A 21,594-nucleotide genomic window follows, 5' to 3' on the forward strand; every position below is an offset into this window, starting at 1 on the left:
CTCCCCTCCCACCCAGTCTCACTGGGTTTTCCTGCCTGTTCTTCCCCCCACCCCCCAACTACAGATGAGGAAACTGACGCACAAGCTATGTCTCAGCTGGTTTAGGCAGAAGAGGTGCTAGGGAGGGCTCACTGGTTGCCAGAACTCCCAGTGCCAACCACCACCCCTCTCAGAGGCACAGAAATGGTAAGGATGTGAAGGCTATCTGGACAGCTGCTCAAAGGCCACCTCTGAGTGGGCCTAGCCGGGCCCCCTCTTTGCCTCTGTTACATGGACTCCAGTCCCACCCTACACTCAAGTCGTGTAGGGGCCAGGGAAATAGATGCTTGGAGGCAATGGCATTGTAATAAAGACACTGCTTTTATTTAGTTCGATATGTTTCTATACAGAATGCAGAAAACACATCTTAAAATCATATAGAAGGAAATAAAAACACGTCAGTGGTTGGTGAACACTTGAATGTGAGATTGGCTCTCTGTCTCACAGAGTCCAAAGACCATTGCCAGCCAGGCGCTCAGGGGAGGAGGCTGCCTGCAAGGGCATTGTTGCTGTTGTTATTCTGTTCACTGCCCCATTGCCTCCTGTTGCCATGGCAACAGGCCATTCTGGGCCAGCCACGTCTCTGCGTGGCAGTGCCCAATGGTGGGGTTGCTAGGGGCAACGGAGCTTATTTGGAAGGCCTTTCAAAGCCCTCACCTGGAACACTGGAAATTGTTTATTTTTTGGCGAGGTCATCAAAAAAAAATCATCCCACCAGGTCAGATCCAGCTTGTGCTCCTGACTCTGGGGCACTGGGGGAACTCCAGCTTGGATCAGGACATGGAGGCACAAGGACCAGTCACCACAGGTCCAATGAGCCCTCACTACAGGCTCCAGCCACCAGGGGCACCGCTCACCCCACTGGCGGGCCAGGCAGGAGAGAGAGGCTGGGCCCTGTTGGAGGAGGTGCAAAGGGGAACGCCCTCCAGAGAAGGGCAGGGTGAAGACCCCTCCACTCTGACCATCCCTCCCGTCCTGAGGCAGCACACGCGAATCCTCTGCAAAACGGTCAATATGGCTTAGAAGTGGCTGCTTGATGTGCACAGGGAGCCTGGGTCCACCCACCTGCCCTTGATCACAGAAGGGACACATTATTGCAAAAGGCATTCCTCCCTAAAAGGTACCCAAAATAACTCTCAGACATCAAGAAGTCCTGCTCAAAACAGTTTCTTCCAAAGGAGGAAAATCAAAGCTGAGTGGGTGCCCCTGAGTCACGGGACAGAGATGCGGATGGATGGACGGACGTTCTGCTAAAAAAGGCAAAAGGAGCCCCAGTGTAATTCTGGAATTTAAACCATTAGGAAAAGAAGGGGGGGAAAAATCAAAATGAGCAAAGCTGTCAGTCCCATGGAATCAACACTAAGAGCTTGTACAAACTGCTGTTAAGCATCACCATTTTTAATCTTTTTTTTTTTTAATAAAACAATTTGAGGCTGTATAAAAACTTTAGTAAAAAATTAGCTTCGAGAGCCCACAGATTTTTTTACTATGAACTATTGCTGGCACTCCTCCCCAGCCACCAGACCTTGCCCAGCTGTTCAGGCCCGAGGCCTGGGACTGGAGCGCCAGAGAAGAGGGGTGATGTGGGTCAGGGTGGGGCTGTGGACTGTTGGGACAAAGTGGCCAAGGTCAAGTGAGGAAAGAGCGTCACATGACATAAAAATATTGCATCTTCACCAAAATGTCCCCCACTGAGTGTTTCAGAAACCATGATATTCCTTGGGGCGGGTGGGAGTGGGGGGAGAAAAAAAACCACACACAGAAGAAGGATAAAAGAAAACAGATTGATGTGGTCGAGTTCCTCGACCTCCCCAGCCGTCCCCACGAGCAGCTGGCCCACCCTGGAGCACCTAGGTTGGGGGCCACGGCCACCGCCGCCTCTCGGAGTCCCCTTTCCATGGAAATGAAGACCCCTTGGTGGTGGGCCGCTAGCGTGCATGGGGTGGGGGGTGTGGATGTCCTTGGCCTAAGAGGCCCCCTCCAGCTTCCAGCCCCTGGCAACGGTGAGACAGCAAGCCCAGCACCAGGGCCCTGGCCCCTGAGCCAGGGCCAGGAGGCCCCCAGGCAGGCTCTCTGGGGTATCAGAGCAACCAAGTTTACGTAGTGTGAAAAAATAGGATTCCTTTGATAAAAAATACTGTCCCTTGGTCTTCTCTAAGTTTGAAACACCCTGGGAGCTTATTTTTAGCAAAGCAATTTCCCATACCCACCCCCAAATGATACATACAAGTTTAGGTAAACAGCAGATTAAATGTAAAAACTTAACCTTAACGTCTGAAAGTCCTTTGAATTTAATCTTTAGCTACTGTTTTCCATGTTACATCCTGCAGCTAGACACACGTGAATAGAAAAAAACAGTACAGTTAGTGTTAAAGGCAAAACGCAGAGAGCCGCCGGGAGGCCGCCCAGCACTGCCTGCGAGTTCATTCACGGTTCCTCGCTCCCTCCATCTACCTCTACTCCAAACGGTGCTTTCAGAGCCAGCCAGCCTTCAAAAAACGCAGCGAAGGATTTTCTATGAACAAACAAGAAGCTGTTAGGCAAAAATTAAAAGGAAAAAAAAATGTCCCCAAAGTCTCTCCAGCGGCTTTGGGGTTTAGGAGGACCGGAGAGGGCGGGCTTGTCCAGGCCCCGTGTGTGTGTCCGTGTGTGCTAGGTCAGGTGTCGGCTCCCAGTGGGCGCTGGTCTGCAGGCCACCGGCCTCCACAGACAACACCGTGTTGTCTCCAGGGCCCTGCCCTACCCCTACCTCCACCCAGGCGCTTGTGGGTTAAGGGGGCACGTAGGGAGGGGGCGACCGGTAGGGGGTCATGTTCTTGGGCCGGGAGCCCTTGCCCTCCATGGGGGCTGTGAAGGGCGGCGGGGGCTGGTAGGGCGGTGCGCTGGGATCCTCATCCCGCAGGGGCGCATACTCTCCCACGGTGTCCTGGTTCAGGGGAGTGGTCTCGGGCACGCTCTGGTTGGGGTACTCGGGAGGGGGGAGGGGGGCTTTCTCCTCCTGCAGGATCAGTGGCATGCTGGAGGAGGGCGGGGGCTTGGAGTCGTCCAGCTCGTCCGCAAAGATGATGGGCACCCCCTTCTTGATGAAGGTGGCTTGGTCCTCCAGGGTGAGCTTGCCCTTCCGCTTCTTGCGGTAGCAGATCATGGCAATGATGCCCGCGATGAGCAGGATGGCCGCCACCACCACGGCCGGGATGACCGTGTGCAAGTACACATCGTCCTCGCTGCTCTTCTCGGGGTCCCGGTCTGGCACCTCCGTGGCTGGTGCCTCCGAGGGCACCCTCCTGGGCGGCGCCACTGGGACAAACTGGAGATGCCGGCAGCTGCCAGAGCCCGTCACTGTGATGCTCATGGCCTGGAAGTCAGGCTCCAGTGCGTTGATGAAGGCGGCTCGAGGCTTCCCGTCATCCTCAGCGATCCTCCGGCTCAGCGCCGTGATCTGCTCCTTGGGGCAGGGCTCCAGGGGCAGGGTATTGTTGGTCCACTCCACCACGATGGAGCCCCGGGTGATGTTCTGCAGGGTGATGGTACTGCAGTTGCGGTCCCCAAAGGCAAAGGCCAGCTTCTTCACCAGGGCGATCTTCTTGTGAATGTCGTTCGTCACGGCTGCAGGGTCACCTGTCAACTTAGCCTTGAAGCGTGCAGGGGCCTTGTCCCCTTGCGGGCGCCTGTGGACGTGGATCTCAAAGGCATCCACCGCCGACAGGCCCCCCTTGTCCGTGGCGTGCATGAAGTACTCGTGCTTGCCCACGTGGCTGCTGTCTGGCAGGCCATACATGAGCTGGCTGTTGCTGTTGAACTGCACCCACGACTTCTCGCCTACCAGCTGCTGCTCCCGAAGCTTCAGGGTCAGCTTCAGCTTATCAGTGGTGGTGTCCTCATTGTCGTAGAAGGTATCCGATGGGATCTTCACCTCAAAGTAGGTGCCGACCCAGGCGTCCACCCTGTCGATGTGGTTCTTGAGCTCTGGACGCTGGTTGGGTTCCCCTCCGTGGGGTACCCCGCTGGTGGTGGTGCGGATGCGCGTCGGCGGGGAGGCAGTTTCCAGTCTGGTGATGGGTGCCTTGGTGGTGACCCGGGGCACCGGTCGGGATGTCCGCGGCTTCTTGGTTGGCCTTCGAGTGGTGGTGGTAGAGGAGTCAGTAGAAGGTGTGGCTGGTCTGGGCGTGGACACTCGTGGCTTCTTGGTGGTCATCGTAGGAGGGGTGATGACTGCTGTGGGCTCCACGTAACCAGGAATGGTCATTGTTGGGCGGATCTGGCTGGGAACTGTGGTGCCAGCTTCTGACACCCGAGTGGGCTGGATGGGGCCAAGGGTTGGGGTCTGAATAATGGCACCTCGAGTCCGAATGGTGACTGTGGGCTTCCCGGGAACAGGGTCCCTGACCGGAGGAGCCATGGTCTCGGTTGGAGGAGCAATGGCTGGAGACGTGGGGGTGGGCACAATTCTGGACGGTGGCTCCTGGATGGCCGTGGTGGGGGGCCCAATGGCCGTGACAGGCGTGGGCGTGGCATGGATCTGCCTCCGGATGCGTTTGGGCAGAGGGGGTTTCTTGTTGGCAATGTGCCAGCCCACCACAGGGTAGCCGAGCTGCGCAGACATGGTGCCCTTCCTGGCGGGGACCTCCACACCACGAATGTCAGGCACACTGTTCTGGTTCAGGGCGCAGCCCAGCTTCCAGGAGAGCAGGGCCCCGTTCTCCACCACCTTCTTTGCGTTGCCTGGGCCTGCCATGAAAGCCGACATGTCAAACAGTCTGTTGTTCACCACGGGTACCAGCTTCATGTTGTGCGGCTCAACTTCAGAGAAGCCCCGCATCCGGCGCAGCAGGTCGATCCTTTGCTTTGGGGTCATCTTGGTGAGGTCAGCGTCCAGAATGACTGTCAGGACGGTCACGGGCTCATCGGCAGCACAGACCGAGGACACCACCTCGCCGGGGTCCGGTGAGGCCGCCCGCAGCGACTGCGGCTCGCTGTGGTCTTCAGGGTAGACCTCGATAGAGAACACGCTGGAAGTCTGGGGGACGTGGCTCCCGTTGGCCCCCAGTCGTGCAGCGCTGACTGAAATGTAATGCACCCCCTTATCGGTGTCAAGGGGGAGACCCTCCAGGGTGTGGCTCTGCAGGTCCCAGTGCAGCCAGGATGGTAAGGCCTCCTTCCCCGCGGCTGATACCTACGAGAGACATCAGTGTGAGTTAGTCACTACGCTCACTGCATAACGTGATCACAACAGTTAACAGGGGCCTAGCCTGTGGGGCAGGCCTGAGGTACAATTCAGAATTCCTGTTGGAGGAACCACCTCCGCTTCACCTGTCACAAAAGACTGGGGCCGCCAGATGGGCTAGCGTGGAAGGCCAATGACTCGCCCAAGAGAGTCACACAGTGGGGCAGTGCTGGCACAGGACTGGTGCCACAGAGCTCAAGAATGCTGCAGTGACATGCCTGCCACCTACTCACCCACTGTGCCTGCAGGGTCAAGCCCGAGGCTCTCCCTCCTCAGCACTCCTTTCCACCCTCACCTCAGACTTCTCCCCGGCCCTCCACAGACACCACAACTTTGCACACGTCCTACGCTTGGCCTGGAGTGCCTTTCCTGCCCAGAAGCAGAAATACAGCGGGGTGCAGGGACAGCTCAGTGCCCCCAAGTGACTCATTTTACAAATGCCACGCTACATTCCAGTGCAGTGGGGCACATCTGGTTAGCTGTAGCTGATGTCCCCATTAACCCTGCTTTTCGAATCTCAAGCAAAACTGCAATGCCCAGAGAGGGGGGGAATGGAAACAATGGCTCTAAGAAGAGTGTTTACCAAAGGCATCCCAAGGACCTCTGGCCTGAGAGAAAGTTCAGTAGTCCACTTCATTTGGGAAATACACGGAGCTTACCTCCGCCCTTGGAAGGCTGGAGCACAGAAGCAGGCCTCGGGAACTCATCCCCTTTTCCACCCAGCAGCACCTCCCAGACTTATTTCAGGGCCGAAGTCCTCTTCCACCGTGACGTGACTGGTGATACGTAAAGCCCCCCAAGGGAATGCCACCATAAAAACTTCCACTGTCAGCTGACGAGAGGGAAACGAGACTCACCTCTTGTCCAGGCCTTACCTCTGACTCCTCTCACCTTTGGGAAATACCCGCTCCCGCCCCCCGTGCAAGAAAGGGGGGACCTACTCTCTGGTCTGTCTCGAGGCACTCGGCTCCACTGTCCTGTCCGTCCAGTACAGAGACACGCTGGCTAGCAGACGGGATGTCTCACTGCCAGCCTCAGCCCAGGGACTGCCCTTCATGGTCATTGCTGCTCAGGAGAGGGACACCCCAACAGGCTTCCCTCCCTGTGGCAGGAAGGCCAGAGCTATGTCTGCTGGGTTCCCTAGGGGCCCTGGTTCCTCAGGCTTCCTCCTTTTTTTTGGCTTCCTCCTCCTAATTAGCCAAGTGGCTAAATGATTGGGGAGGAGACCCTGAACTTGTACCTACTCTTCCCAGCTGGGCTCTAGGTGCACATTCATGTGGCACGCCATTCCATCAGCCTTATCAGAGACCCGAAGTTTACCCCACTTCTAAAGAGATTTTCCACCTCCAACAAACAAGCCATGAGAAGACATGTAACATTATTAGAAGTTGTCCTTCACTGACTACTCTCTGAACCACTGAGTTCACTCAGGGTCTGTGAACACATTCCACCTAATTAATGTACCATCAAGAATCACCCATCTCATCACTCACCATGCACTGCAAACGCAACCAATTTCGGAAATATATTTTACTGTATACAGTTATATACAGTAAAATATATACTGTATAACTGTATAGTTATTTTACTGTAAACATGGGTGTCTTCAAATCCATGGAAAATACTAAATATATTCTTCCCTTACAATCTTTTTAGCTACAAAAATACTTATTACAACTGCTTTGACTGAAAAACCTGTGCTTTAAATTTTTTCAGTTCATGTATGCTAAATACAAAAACTGCCACATCCACATATAAACATGTAAAGCAAAGGCTGAACGATCCAGATTTGCGAAAAATGTGAAGCAAAGGTGTAAGGCCAAATGGAGCAGTCAGGGGACCATGACGTGTTTCCCAGGGGTGGCACAGGGACTGCGGAGCTGAGAGGAAGACAGTGGGTGGGCCAGGGTGTAGAGCCAGCTCTCCGGCCACCCACGGCCACTTCTCCTAAGCCCACTCCATGCCAGTGACCACCACTGGATGAGAGCACACCTGCAGGACAGAAAAAGGAGAAAGGGAGGCCGGAACGGAGCTCTGGGTGAGGTCAGCCAAGCAGGAGCTGCCTGTAGAGAAGATGCAACAGGGGCAAGAGAGACCAGGAGAGGCTCCAGGTGGCTGCCAAGTGGCCTGCCTCAGTGGTCGGGCAGTTAGGCCTGCACCCAGCCCTGCGCGTTCCAGCAGCACAGATGAGCGAGCAGTCCCAGTGCTTTTTCAAGTCCGTCTCGGTTATGTAAGGGCGGCCTATGACAGAGAAGGGCGCCCACCTCCTCAAGCCGCCCTGCCTGCTCGCTTCTTGTTCTGCGGACCCCAAGAGCCACAGTTCTGCTGTCAGACATTTCCAAGGAATAAACCCAGGTTGGCCAAGACTCTCCACACGCCAGTCTTCTTTAAACTATGCCAAGTTAACATTTTAACATGTTAATAATGTGTTAACATAAATAACAAACATTAAAGAAAACCCCAGGTTTTACCAAAAAGCAAGTTATAATGCTCAATCTCAAACTGGGCTATGGAAGAGCAGACTGTGTAGCTTTATTTTGGTTATGGAAATGAATTCTTTCACTACGGTCTACCCACAGCTTTATAGACATGTGGGGTAAGCCAAGTCAGAAAAACAGAGCCAAGTCACTCCAACCTGCACCTGCCTTCCCGTCTGCAAATTCTCGCTCCTCGGAGTCCCAGAGCCCTGGCCACAGGGCAGGTGTTCCTCCCGGATCTAGAGCCCAAAGAAACAGTTCCCAGCATCGTGGGTCCTCCTCAGACAGGAAGGAGAGGCATTAACGTGCACAGACTGAAATCCATGCATCTCTGAGCGTCTTGGCGCTGCAAACATCAGATCCAGGCCGCACTTTGGCTGGCACTGATTCATTTTAATAGAGGGGCTACAGGAAGCAAAACAAATCCAAGTTCCACAAGAAACCTAGCCAAGACGCAGGTAAGCTGGCACCTCTGCATTTTCAAGGCCATTTTAGGGAAAGTCCCTGAACTGGGAAGTCTGAACATGCCTGAAGGTCTGGCAGTGTCCACGTCCCCAAGGATTCCACCAGCTGCCCCTCCCCCTCAAGGGCCCTCAGTCAAGGAAATGCTCTGAGATGCAACACCTGCTCTACCTTGACAAAGCAGGAGACCCCCCAGCCCAGTCCACAGGAACCCCAGACATCCTCCCCAGCTTTCAAAACTTCCCACTTCCAGACCACTTTTCCTCTTAGGGCCTGAGGGTGAAGCAGGATGTGAAAGTTCCTTCTCAGAGACACAGTGCCTGTGACAAGCCAGGGCTCATCTCTATAATAACACCCTACCCAAGGGGAAGCCCCATCTTCAGGAGCTCTTGGCTGACTCCCAGCTGCAGGCAGTCTGCAGCTTCATCCTGCCTCAGTTTTCTCATATCTAAAAACAGGGGGAAGATGCCAACCTTGTGTGATCACAGGGCCAGGCACACGCTGGACTCTGTCAGTGCTGGTTCCCTGCCCACCCCTCTGGGCTGAGAGAGGACACAGCACACATTGTGAGGCTCACAGCCACAGGAATGGGTCCAGGGTGTGTCCAGGCTCCACTCCCCAATCATCCTGCCCAACTGGCCTCGGACCCAGCAGACACTGAGGCCTTGTCTCCCTGCTCATAGCCCAAAGCAGAAACTCAAAGCATCAAAGGAGAGCGGAGAGGCCAGAGGAAGAGGAAGCCAGGACCCTCTAAGGGAAGCAGGCCAAGGCTGGGGACCCTCAGGGACTTGCTTACCTGTTAAGACCTGTTTGCTAAGAGTGGATGAAAACATCGAGGGGGCCTGGGGGTGGGGAGAACCCACTGTCAGTGACAGCCCACAGCCAGCACTCACCTCCTTTAAGTCGAAAATGGGTGCGACTGATCCTGGCCCATTTGCACTTGAGATTCTGACTATCCTTGGAAACCTTCATTTACTTGTACAGAAATTTCTGTCTTCACTGTACTGTAGCCAGCCACGACTAACCCCTAAAAGCTGCTAGGCTAGGAATGGCAGGCAAGAAGCAGGAATCAGAGCTCTGTGTGAAGTCTCATAGCAGCAGCACATGTATTTAGGGTGACAGGCTGTCCTGGACATGAAACTCCCCCACCATTAAATACCAGCACAGCCTGAGAGTAAGGAGACCTCAGGCAATGGGAACAGGAGGCAGAAACGGCAGGAGGAAGCCTGACTTGACATCACAGGCTCCAGATCACAGGTCACCCAGAAAGAGCCAGAAACCTCGTCGGCTTCAGCAACCCTCAGAGAGACCACACTTCTGAGATGGAAGTTAAGCCCGGCACTGAGGAAAACAAGATCTTGAACAGCTATACACCCAGTTTTAGAGGTCTTGATCAATAAAGTACATCCAAAAACATTGGAATCAAATCACTGAATCAAAATCACAAAACCTGAGCAGACCCACAAGGAGTTCTAAAGACTACCTGCCCTGTGATGCCCGCAATTAATCAGCACAACCAAGGACTGGGGAACTACCAAATAGAGAGGTTTTGGTCACGCCTCAGTCTATACTAGCAAATGACTAGTAACTGACTTCCTGTTCAGTTCTCAGACATTCTCTCCAATTGCTTATCTGGTACCTTCTCTTGCACAGTAGCCTGTCAAGCACGCAGTATGAAAAAAGACCTGTGTTGCAGGTAAGACCATGCAACATACGTAGAGTCTCTCAATCCAAATCAGTATCCTTCCACTACAAGAAGAAGAAGAAACGGGCAGAGGAGCTTCTATTACTTCGCGCTTCATCAAAGAGCAGGTATCTGCCCACAGTCGGGGCCGTGGAGCTAGGCAGACCTGAAAGACAAAACTGAGGAGTTGGACTCTCACTAGGGCCTAATTAACTCTTATGATCACTGGCTCCTAAAACTGAGAAAACCTAAGTTTTATCATTCAGAACCCACCAAGTGGTATCTTATCCATGCAGGTGTCACAGGACTTATAAACAGCAAGCAAAGACTCCGGAAAGATGGATGAGCACTTTCATACTCATGTCACTTGGAGGGGCTAATGACAGACAGCAAAGAGGGATCTTAGGAATTAAGTATAATCAAGAAACTTCTCCTCATTTGGTGAGAAGTCCCTGACACTACAAACATTTTGGAGGGTCTTCTGGCACCTTCCAACCAACACCTTGAGCCAGGACAGTCCCAGGGAATCGGCCTGGGCCCTTCCCTGAATACCTAACCAACGTGCCAGCAGAGGGTGTTCTCAGAGGCCCATTTCCCAGAGGCACAAACTGCTGCCCTGTGATACCACACTGCTTGGGCCCCTGAGCAGCCTGCCCTGGTTAAGCCCCTGCCTTCACTCAGACCTGGTCACTGGCTCCTGGACCCTGCAGACCCTCTCCCCTCAGAAAAGCTACAGACCACCTGTCTGGCTGGGAACCACAGGCAACACCCCGAAGGTACTGGCACATGAAGCAACTGTGTGGTGGGCTCCTGTGCTGTTCGGGGTGAAGGAAATTGTCCTTCTGATGGACTCAGCTTCCAGTTTCTGAGTCCCTGCCCCCCCATGGCACTGACTCACGTTCAGGATGAGCCTGTGTCTGGCCGTGGACTATGACAATGAAACAAATCTGCTCTGCGGCCAAGCTCAACTTCTGCAAATGATGCACGTGGGCAGTCACATGGCTAGGCTGTGGGGAGATGGCACATGCCAACAGGAAGAGCCTCTGGCTGGAGGTCAAAGGGCCAAGGCTTTGCCCCCACATAGGAGAAGGAACCAGGGTGGACACACTTTGCTTTGCTGAAACACGATCATTGGTCCTGCTGCGTGACATTCAAAGCTCACACCAGAACACGTCCAATACCACAGAGGCCAAGGCCACGGGATCATATGTTGAACACAACTTGTCCAGCCTAATTGGTGCCCCTCTGGTCTGAATTATGAAGCATTTTACCTGATGTTAACTGTTCTCATCTAAAAAAAAAGAATTCATCATTTTCCCCCCAAACTAAGGGACAGCTGAGCATAATTATAGCCACTAGTAAATTCTCAGAATCAGTCCATCAATCCCAAGCCCTGAGATCAACCATTTTCACTCTGTCGTGTTCTTTCAGTCATCATCAGTAATTTTTTTTCCCCCTAAAACATAGATGCTTACATATCTAGTAAGTATTTGAGCTGATGTGTCTGGGCAAATGCCATTCTGACGACCCACCCCCAAGGATGCCTGCCTTCGCCAACCCGCATTTCCCGGTGTGCCCTGTTCACAAGGGAGCCATTCAGAGCCAGGGAACACCCACTTGAGGCAGGAAGAAACTGCAGTTCATCTCACGCAGGCGGGGTGGCCGCAAAGCTCTCAAGCATCCAAAGAAATGCTCCTTTCATGAGCTCCCCTTCCTGGCCAAAAAGAGTGGCCATTGTTCTGCGGGGAACAATTGGGGGCCGATGCCAACGGCTGAGAGCACAGTGCCAGGAAGGGCTGCTCCCAGTCTGCCGACATCTTGGGCTGGGAGAAATTCCACATTGTCTCCAGACAAGGAGACTGAAGGGAAGCAGGGATGAAAAGCCATCCTCGAGGGCACTACCAAAATGAAACATCCGAGGGGGGCCCCAGAGGGGCAGCCCAATCGTTCTGTGAGACGCAAAGACTTCTGATCACCCCAGAGAGGAGGGGTTGGAAGGTCTTGTCATATAATCACCTTCCTCAGCCATTCCTGCTTGCGTGCATGCTCAGTCACTTCAGTCGTGTCCGACTCTTTGCGACCCCATGGACTGTAGCCTGCCAGGGTCCTCTATCCATGGAATTCTCCAGACCAGAATACTGGAGTGGGTTGCCATGCCCTCCTCCAACGGATCTTCCCGACCCAGGGTCTGAACCCACGTCTCATGTCTCCTGCATTTGGCAGGCAGGTCCTTTACCACTCGCGCCACCTGGGAAGCCCTCAGCCATCCCTACACTCACTCAACTCAGAGGACAGGCGCCCTTAGGGAGCCGGCGCCAATCCTGCGGGAAGTAAGGAGGGTCACTTACACTATGGCCTACTTGGAACAGCTTCAGATCTGCCCAGCGAAGGCAAAGCTGGCTTCTGTGGGACCTCTCCCCACAGGACCTGAGAAATCTGCCTGCGTCAGGGTGGAGGAAAAGGGCTCCAATGCTAAAACTGAGCCTGAAAGAGGCAGCTGTACCCATGCTGACAGAAGAGAAAACGAGCCAGCGGCCTGGGGTGGGTCCTGAGCTTGGCGTATCTGTGGGGCAGAAAGGGGCTGCTGTGCTGAGACATGGCATGCACAGGGCAAGGGGAGAGAGGAGCCAGAAGCCAGATCAAACAGGGCTTAATCCTAAGTGCAGGGGGCTTGGGAGGCCTGTTCTGAGCAGACTCGAACTTTACAAAGATGTCTCTTGCCTTGGTATGGAGAACAGACTGAGGGGTTAAGAACGGAGGCAGGGTGCCTGGGAAGGGGTGAGCGAGTGCTACTTTGGCTGATAGCAATGTTGATGGATATGACTTGGAGGTCACCCCAACAAGGCTCCTTGGGACCAAGATCTGAAATGTTCCTCACATACCCAAGAATACTGGGCAGCCATTAAAAGTTATACTCCCAGAGAATACTTAAATAACAAAGGAGAAAAACTCAAAAGTACAGTGAATGATAAAAGGTTAAAAAATATGATTTCAGGTCTGTCTAAAATGTCTGTGTGCCTATGTGACATGGATACTTGTTGACGAATGCAGAACACGATGCACAAGTACACTAGTGGTAGGAACCACCAGAGGTTTTTTTCCTCCCTTTCCTATACATTTATACATTGTTATTTTAACGGCGTGAAAAAAAACTCCTTTACTGTAAAGGCTTTTCAATCCTGTTTTACACATAGGGAAACCAAAGCTCCAGGAATGAAGTCAAGCTTTAAGATTTTTTTTTTTTAATGTAGACCACTTTTAAAGTCTTCACTGAATTTGTTACAATATTGCTTCTGTTTTCTGTTTTGGTTTTCTGGCCGCAAGGCATGTGGGAACTTAGCTCCCCAACCAGGGATCCAATCCACACCCCCTGCATTGGAAGGTGGAGGAAGTCTTAACCACTGGACCACCAAGGAAGTCCCTGAAGTCAGGCCTTCTGATCTGATTCCCACCCCACACAACCCTGATGTTAAGACTGTTTGGGACAAAGAGTCACACACTTTCATCTGTTTTTCTACAGGTTAATCAGCTACTAAATGGTCTGCTTTCCACAGATAAATACGCTCAGATAAAATCCTGTTTTCCTAATAAAATCTCTGCTCCCCTCGTGAGTAAGCCTGTTAAACATCTCTCTGCCAGCTATAGCAAATAGCCAGCTCGCTGTATCAACTCAAGGCAACTCTGGTCCAGACTAATCCATGTACAACATTCCAGTGGCCAACAGAACAAAGGTAATCAATCACTACAGGGTTTGGATATTCCGAAGATGAAATGTGATGCTGGGTAAGAAATGTACTACCAAAATTGCCATTCTTCATCTAATAGTGAGACTAGAATCTGGCTTACTGGGCTATTATGAAGATAACATGGAAACCTTTTGCAAAGACTCTAAAAGCCAGAAGGAGCTCCACAGAAGTGAGCTAGAATCTTCAGAAGTATGATGACCTCTGAGAACACGAGGCCACCCTAAGAGTAAGCTGTGACATAAAGAGAGGGGGCCGAAAAGGAAGAGAACACAAGGAGGGTCAGGGGAGGAGTGAGTCTGCCCAGATTCAAAGGTGCAGAGACACACCTCTCAATGCATAGTGGTATGGAATTTGTGACCATTTCTAATCTAGAGGCCCTGAGTTTGTGGGTCAGAGAGAGGCAAGCTGGTGAAGACTCATTAGAGCCTCACTCTGCTTTGACCAACAGAGTACAAAGGAAGTTCCAAGCCCAGGCCTTAAAAGATGGGCAGCTTTCATTTCCTGTATCTTGGAATACTCAGTCTTCCAAGGAATACCTGTACACAGGTACAACCCAGCTATTGTACCTGTGAGGAAATCCAAGCACCGTGGAAAGGTCTACATGGGGAGAAACCAAAGACTCTGATGGGCAGCCCCAGCCTGCCAGCCGTGAGTGAGCCTCATGTTGGAAATGGATCCTCCAGGCCCAGGTGAGCCACTCTTAACTAGTGCAGCAGAGATGAGATCCCCAGATGAGCTCTAAAGCCCTGAATTCTTGGCCACAAAATTGTGTACAAAACAAATTGGCTGTTTCAAACCACTATTTTTGATCCTTTGAATATACCAATAAATCTCCAGGACACTATATGTACGCAGAAGTCTAAATACAAAACCGATATAAAAACTACCATAACAAAGTATAGATCTTGGAATATTTTTAATTCATATTCAAGTTACGTCTCTGAGGAAAGTATGCTATAGCGCAAGGGTCAGAAAACTATGGCCATGAGTCAAATCTGGGCTGCCATCCGTTTCTGTACAGCCCATGAGCTAGACATATTTTTTGCCATTTTTAAATGACTGAGGGGGGGAAAAAAATCAAAAAAAGATACAGCATTACTTGACATGTGAAAATTATATGAAAGCAAAATTTCAGTTTCAGTCAAGTTTTTAAAAGTACAGTTTTACTGGAACAGAGCTACGCGCATTCTTGTGCACACTGTCGGCGACGGCTTTCATACTGCACTGGCCAAGATGGGGAGCTGCAACAGAAACCGGACAGCCAGCCAAGCCAAAAAAATACTTACTCTCTGACTTTTTAAAAAGTAAGTGTGCTGACCTCTGCTCTAGGAGATGCTCATAGCCTGAGGGGTATACCCCACCCACCCACCCTGCCACCTTGCACCCTCACTCAGGAGTTAGGGAAAATTCCATAAGCCTAAAGGGATGGTCCTTCTTCAACAGAAGCTTCCGGTTGCACCAAGTTCCCATCCTTCATTGGCCATCTCTCTTCTGTTACCGAGATCTCATGCTCCTTTGTTCTCTGGGTTGCTTGAGAACAAAGGAAATGAGGCGAGGCTGAAACGTATGTACTAATTTTGGGTCTTAAGGGACTGAATATATTAGTAAACATAGAACACCCAAGCACAGCAAAACTCTTGATATTTACTTATACCTTATATTTTTAAAATATTTTCAAAGCATTTAAAAGTTCCATATTTCTTGGGTTAATGAAAGGAGACCGCTTCCTTATACACAAGCCCTTCCATCGAATCCCTAACTTGATGACCAAAAAAATCTTCCAGAGAACAGATGTAAAAGCTTTTTAATAGTGACACTCTCAAAATGGGAGTAAGAATAAAGGTTTCGGATGCTACGCTGAGGAACATGGGGACCCTCTAGTGAATGTCAGCAGCTGTCCCCCTCTTAAGGAAGGAACACTTAATAGGTCCTGAAAGAACTGAGCTCAGAATTGCCGGAAAACTGAAAAACTAAACTTTAACTAAAATAACCTAAAACTAACACTAAAATCAAAACTAAACTGCAAGATGAGAATTCTTCCTCAGTTACAGCTTCTATCCAGTCTCACCTTGATGACTTCTCCATTGGAGGCAATTAAATCTGCTGGAATGGTCACTCGAAATGAGCGTCCGACGACAGCCGTGCCATCAGGAATGCCAACCACCGTGGGAACAGCCTCGTGGAGGTCTGAGAGTGCTGAGTGCATGGATGCCTCGAGCTGGTTCTCCCAGTCCCTGACGGCCTCCGAAGGTTCACTGGGCCAGTGGGACTGAGTCACAGCCACAGACAACAGAAGGAGAAAGGTCCTCCCCCAGAGGGGAAGCGGCAGCGATGAGCCCACAGACATCCTCATCCCCGGTTCAAGTCTGTTCAGGCAGATAAGTCTCTCCAAGAAAAGAAGCAAGCGACGTGGTCCCAGGACTGGGTCCTCACCCTCTGCACACCTGCTCCATCCCAGAGCACCCAGAGCCTGAAAAAGAAGAGAAGACTCAGACTTCAGCAACTTCCACGGTTTCCAAGTTGAGCACAGGCAGTTAATACCCTCTAAGTGTTCCTGCCCAAAATATCTACCCTGAGTTGGATTAAGTCTCCCCCCGCACAGCCCAGGGTGAGAGCCACCAGCTACACGTGGCTCCTGAACACTGGAAACGTGGCTGGTCCATTAAGTATAAAACACACAGCAGATTCTGAAAACTAAGTATAAAAAAGGAATGTACAATATCTCATTAATACCTTAAAAATATTGATTACATATTAAAATAATATTTTGGATATAAAAATATCTAATATAGTTAAGTAACTATTAATAAATAGTATATAATAAAAATATTAAATACATGATTAAAATTAACTCCACCTGCTTATTTTTATTTTTTTCCATATGGCTGCCAGAAAATATTAAATGACATAGTGGATCACATCATATTTTTGTTGGGTAGTGCTGCTCTATACCTAACTTCCAATTTATAGGAAACACAGGGCTATGAAGACACAGACAAATCTGGAATATATGACAGGACCTTCTACAAGATAACTGATCTGGTTTTTCCAAATGCTGACACCTCTAAATATAAGGGGACTATTCTAGACTTGAAGACTGCAACCAGATGCAGTGTGTACATCTTGACTGGACCCTGGACTTACTTTTGTTTTTAATTAATTTTTTATTGAAGTACAGTTAAATTACAGTGTTAATTACTGTTGCACAGCAAAGTGACTCATATACTTTTACGTATATGTGCAGTCTTTTCATATTCTTTTCCATTATGGTTTACCACAGGATACTGAACACCATTCCCTGTGCTATACAGCAGGGCCTTGTTGATTCATTCTATACATACCAGTTTGCATCTGCTAATTCCAAACTCCCAATCCAACCCTCTGCCACTTCCCGCCAGCTTGGTAACCACCGGTCAATCTTCTATGTCCCTGATACTATTTCTGGTTCATAGATAGGTTCATTTGTGTTGGAGGTACTTTAAAAAAAAAAACAAAAAACACACACAAGACCAGCTCCCAAAGGGATAACTGACAGATTCTGTATGTGGGCTGGAGATTAAATTTATTGTTAATTTTCTTAGGCAAAATATGGCAGTGTGGCTTGATAATATCATCCTCAATTCTGAAGTATTCAGAGATGAAGTGTCAAAAATCTCTGCAACTCATTTTGAAATGGTCCACTGGGGGGAAAAAAGCGTGTGCACGTATACAAAGAGATAAGACAATGTGGCAAATACCACAAATACTTTTGGAAAAACTGAAATACCAAGTATTTGCACAGAGGAGTGTGGCCAACTGCCCACTTCTTACACCCCCAATACTGCCTATATTTGCACTCAGTGCTAGTGAACAAAATTTACTTGAACTCTCTTATCCCCCACCCCCAATAGTGCCTAAAACCCTGCACATTGTCCCCTGTCCGCCACACCAGCTTCAAGCAGCTCATGACCTGCACTGTGGGGCTTTCTGGGTGCCCACAGATGGCCACAACCATCACAAGCAATTTCCCATTCTGAAAAAGGAAGAAGCCCTGCCCCGAGCCAAGCTGTCTTGGGGCCACGTGATACTTTCTGACGTGGGTAATGAAAAGTAAATAAAAACGCTGAAGAAAACAAGGTCACTGAAACAGCCAGCATACTCTAAAGTCAGTGTAAGTCCAAGCCAAAGCCAAAAGGATTTTTTCAATGTTGATTTTGCTATTCTTGTTCATATTTGTTGAACTAAAATTCATGAGACAAAAGCCAAAAAAGTGTAACAATCCTGAGGGTTGGAAGTCCTATCCTACCAAACCAAGACTTATCACAAAGCTACTGTATCAGGTGGGGCAGAGCAGACAGCAGACTGCGGAACCAGTGAAAGTGGAAGTTGCTCAGTCATGTCCGACTCTTTGCAAACTCATGGACTGTATAGTCCATGTACAGGAATTCTCCAAGCCAGAATACTGGAGTGGGTAGCCTTTCCCTTCTTCAGGGGATCTTCCCAACTCAGGGATCGAACCCAGGTCTCTTGCATTGCAGGCAGATTCTTTACCAGCTGAGCCACCAGGGAAGCAGAGGGACAGCCAAAACCAGCTCGCAAAGGAGATGTTCAAAGGCGCCAGGACAAGTGTCCGTCTATATAGAAAAAAAGTTAGGTTCTTCTGTCATTTCTCCATCGAAAACAAAACAAATCCCAGGTGGATTAGATACACAGATGTAAAAAGAACTCTGAAATTTTTAGAATATAGTAGAATATCAGCATAAGGAAGGATTTCATTTTTAAAAGATCTCCAAAAACACAAAACTTTAAAAAGACAAAATGGACTTTCACTTCCAAGAAGATGAAGGAGGTGTATTTCTCCTTAGTTTCCCACTAAATACAAGAGAAAATTCTAGACACTATATAGAAAAAATAAACATGAGACTTTTTTTTAACATGAGACTCTTAAAAAAAGTCAAGAGAAGAAGGCAGAGCAGCTAGGGACCCCAGGATTCAAGGAATGATAAAAGTAGTGGGCTCCCTGGGTCTTCTTTTTGACTCATATATCCCAGAATTGGGAGCTGAAGAAGCTGGCAACCCAGAAATGCCAACAGAGGAGGCAAAAAACATTCTAACAAAAGTCTGTTCTCTTTAGCCAAAGGAGCAGGAAAGGGGTAGGCTAGCAAGACAGAAAACATTTAGACAATAAAAGCTCTATTCGAGCCAAACACCACAGAAAAAAACTGTGGCCCTACTCCCACCCATGCTGGCGAAGGCCAAGTGGGGAGCCTAGACTTCCACCCTCAGGAGGCTGTAATAAGACCCCCCCAATATCTCCACTGGGGAGGGCGCTGGGACTTTCATCCCCACTGGCCAGTAACAATGCACCACCCTCTTCCTCCAGCCTCACGGTATCAGTGGAAACTATTTGGGAACCTAGACTTCTATAAATTCCCACCCAAGTAAGAAGCAGCAGCCTCTCCCCTTCCCTGCTGGATGGTGTCAGAGGAGGACTGGTCAAAGTCAGAACTTTATCATCACTGCTCAGCAGTGGCGAGGCCCACAGAACTGGAACTCCAGATCTTTGCTGCAGTGTGCAGGCTTTTCTCTAGTTGTAGCAAGCGGGCTCCAGAGTGCATGGGCTTAGCAATTGCATTTCAAGGGCTTAGGTGCCCCATGGCACGAGGGATCTCATTTCCCAGACCAGGGATCAAACCCAAGTTCCCTGCATCGGAAGGTGGATTCTTAACCACTGGATCACCAGGGAAGTCCCCATTTATGTAATGTTCTTGAAGTGACAAAATTTTTTAGAGAGCAGATTAGTGGTTGCCAGGAGTTAAACAGGGAGTTAGGACATAAAGAAAGCAGATGTGGCTCTGAAAGTGTAGCGTGATGGATCCTTCTGGTGACAAAAAGATTCTGTATTTGACTATATAAACATCAATATCCTGCTTGTAAGATTGTAATATTATTTAAGATGTTATCATGGGGGGAAATATGTATGGGTAAAGGGCACAGAGGATCTCTCAGTATTATTTTTAACAACTGCATATGAATTTACAATTTTTTTTTAATGTTTTAACCTGTCCCCAAAAAAAGAAATCGGAATTAGAATTTTAAATTTCTGTACAATAAAAGGATACCATAAAGAAAGTAAAAACAACCAACCACAGCCTGGGAGAGAGCTTTTTCAGGGCATACAGTAGCTGAAGGGTTCCTATCGAAATACATCAGGTACCCTAAAACAATAAAAATGGGTTGAGGAGATAACAAGTACTTTACAGAAAATCTGAACAGCAACAAACATACAAAAAGATGCTCAACCTCCCTAGTCATCAAGGAAAAGGAAATTAAAGCAACGTGAAAAACACGTCTGCCCACCAGACTTGCCAGCAGTATTAAATGCCATACTTCTCGAGGGGGATACCAAATAACCATGGACTTAGAAGCTGGGGTCCTGCAGGCACTGGTGCCAGGAACAACTTAACTCCCAGTGAGGTTCTCTACCAGGAAAGCCAAGGTAGGAAACACCCAAACTCTCCAACAGCTGGTGTTCACTGCACCCTGGGTGGAGGTCTTCTCCTGAGACCCTTATATAAACTGCCCCAAATTAAAAGCTTTTCTTGAAGCTCTTTTCCCAAACTCTCCAACAGCTGGTGTTCACTGCACCCTGGGTGGAGGTCTTCTCCTGAGACCCTTATATAAACTGCCCCAAATTAAAAGCTTTTCTTGAAGCTCTTTTCTGAGTTTTTGTTTGCTAGTTTGTTTTTAACTATCTCCCAGTTTCTTAACTGTCTGTGCTTCTGTACCCCTTTTACAGTTTATCACTTAATTTTTAAACTTTCCTGGGTCTTCTGTTTTATACTATCTTAAACTGTAACATGAGAGTTTCTTTTACTGTTCCATAATGCTTTCTCCAATGGCCTTTTCCTTTCTTATACATAGTAATTATTATTTAGTAAATGGTGCAGCTTCATCAACACCCCCACAAGACTGTAAGCTGTGGAAGGCAGGAATGCAAGGGCGGGAATGCAATCACTGATGTGTGCCAAGCACACATCTAATACACGAATGGAGAGGATACAAGAGGTGTTGTTTTGTTTGTTTGTTTAAATCTTGTTCCCATGTCTTCACTCTTCTGTGCACTTACTTTTCTATTTATTAGATCCAGACTATCTTTTACTTTTCCGATCCAATTCTCCATTTAAACATTCTCAGCTTATGTGAAAACAAGCCAACAGTATGAGACACACCCTTTCCTAGCAGGAACACAGGCTCAGTCTGCTATCTGCGGACATATGACGACACGGGGTATCTGGTTCATGAGCATGACTAAGTGTTCTGCATTTAGCAAGCGGGCAATGACCAGGGCACAGCTCCAACTGCTGCTATGTGTTGATTTTCCATGTTCTGGGGAGAAAAGGTCTTCTTGAAAATTGGCCTTGCATCGTTCTGATACTGGCTTCCTATAAACAAGGGTCAGTCTCCCTGTGCTAGGAACTTGTCAGGCTGGATCCAAACACCAGGATTCAGACATCCCTCTGGGAGGTTTTTCAGTCAGTTCAGTTCAGTTGCTCAGTCGTGTCCGACTCTTTGTGACCCCATGAATCGCAGCACGCCAGGCCTCCCTGTCCATCACAAACTCCCGGAGGTTTTTACGCAGAGTCATATAGTAGGTCATCCAGAGATGGAGGCACTACAGAGGTCCTCCTACCCATTCTTCAGAAGCAAGGCCTAAAGAGAGGTAAACACTCAACCATGGTCACATACAGCCTGAGGTTAGAACATGGTGGGAGGAGAAGGTGCCCAGGAACCAGAGGAAGACTGTGGAGAGAGTCATCCAGCCTCCCTGACACAGCTGCTCATTTCAACACTGCGCATGCACACTCACAGGATACCCTCCGGAACCAGGAAATGCTAACAGTAGCCCAAGAATACGTCTTAGTTCAACTCACCGCCGTGTGGCTGATGGAGGCTGCCGAAGCTCTCCTGCTGAGAAATGGG

The 21,594-nt window shown here is 49.5% G+C and overlaps 1 protein-coding gene across 3 annotated transcripts in view; it reads right to left on the bottom strand.

Annotated features, from left to right (window-relative positions):
• Positions 1-338: 338 nt before the first annotated feature.
• DAG1 (dystroglycan 1) overlaps positions 339-21,594 on the bottom strand; it is a 49,413-nt gene continuing 28,157 nt past the window's right edge. For all 3 annotated transcript variants that reach the window (XM_055558315.1, XM_055558317.1, XM_055558316.1), the window contains exons 2-3: positions 15,701-16,102; positions 339-5,212 (exon numbers count right to left, since the gene is read on the bottom strand). In XM_055558315.1, coding sequence (XP_055414290.1) covers positions 2,810-5,212; positions 15,701-15,985 — 2,688 coding nt within the window. In that variant the 5' untranslated portion in view covers positions 15,986-16,102 and the 3' untranslated portion in view covers positions 339-2,809. The remainder of the gene's footprint in view (positions 5,213-15,700; positions 16,103-21,594) is intronic.

Source organism: Bubalus kerabau, chromosome 20 (genome assembly GCF_029407905.1).
Source record: "Bubalus kerabau isolate K-KA32 ecotype Philippines breed swamp buffalo chromosome 20, PCC_UOA_SB_1v2, whole genome shotgun sequence".
NCBI lineage: Eukaryota > Metazoa > Chordata > Mammalia > Artiodactyla > Bovidae > Bubalus > Bubalus kerabau.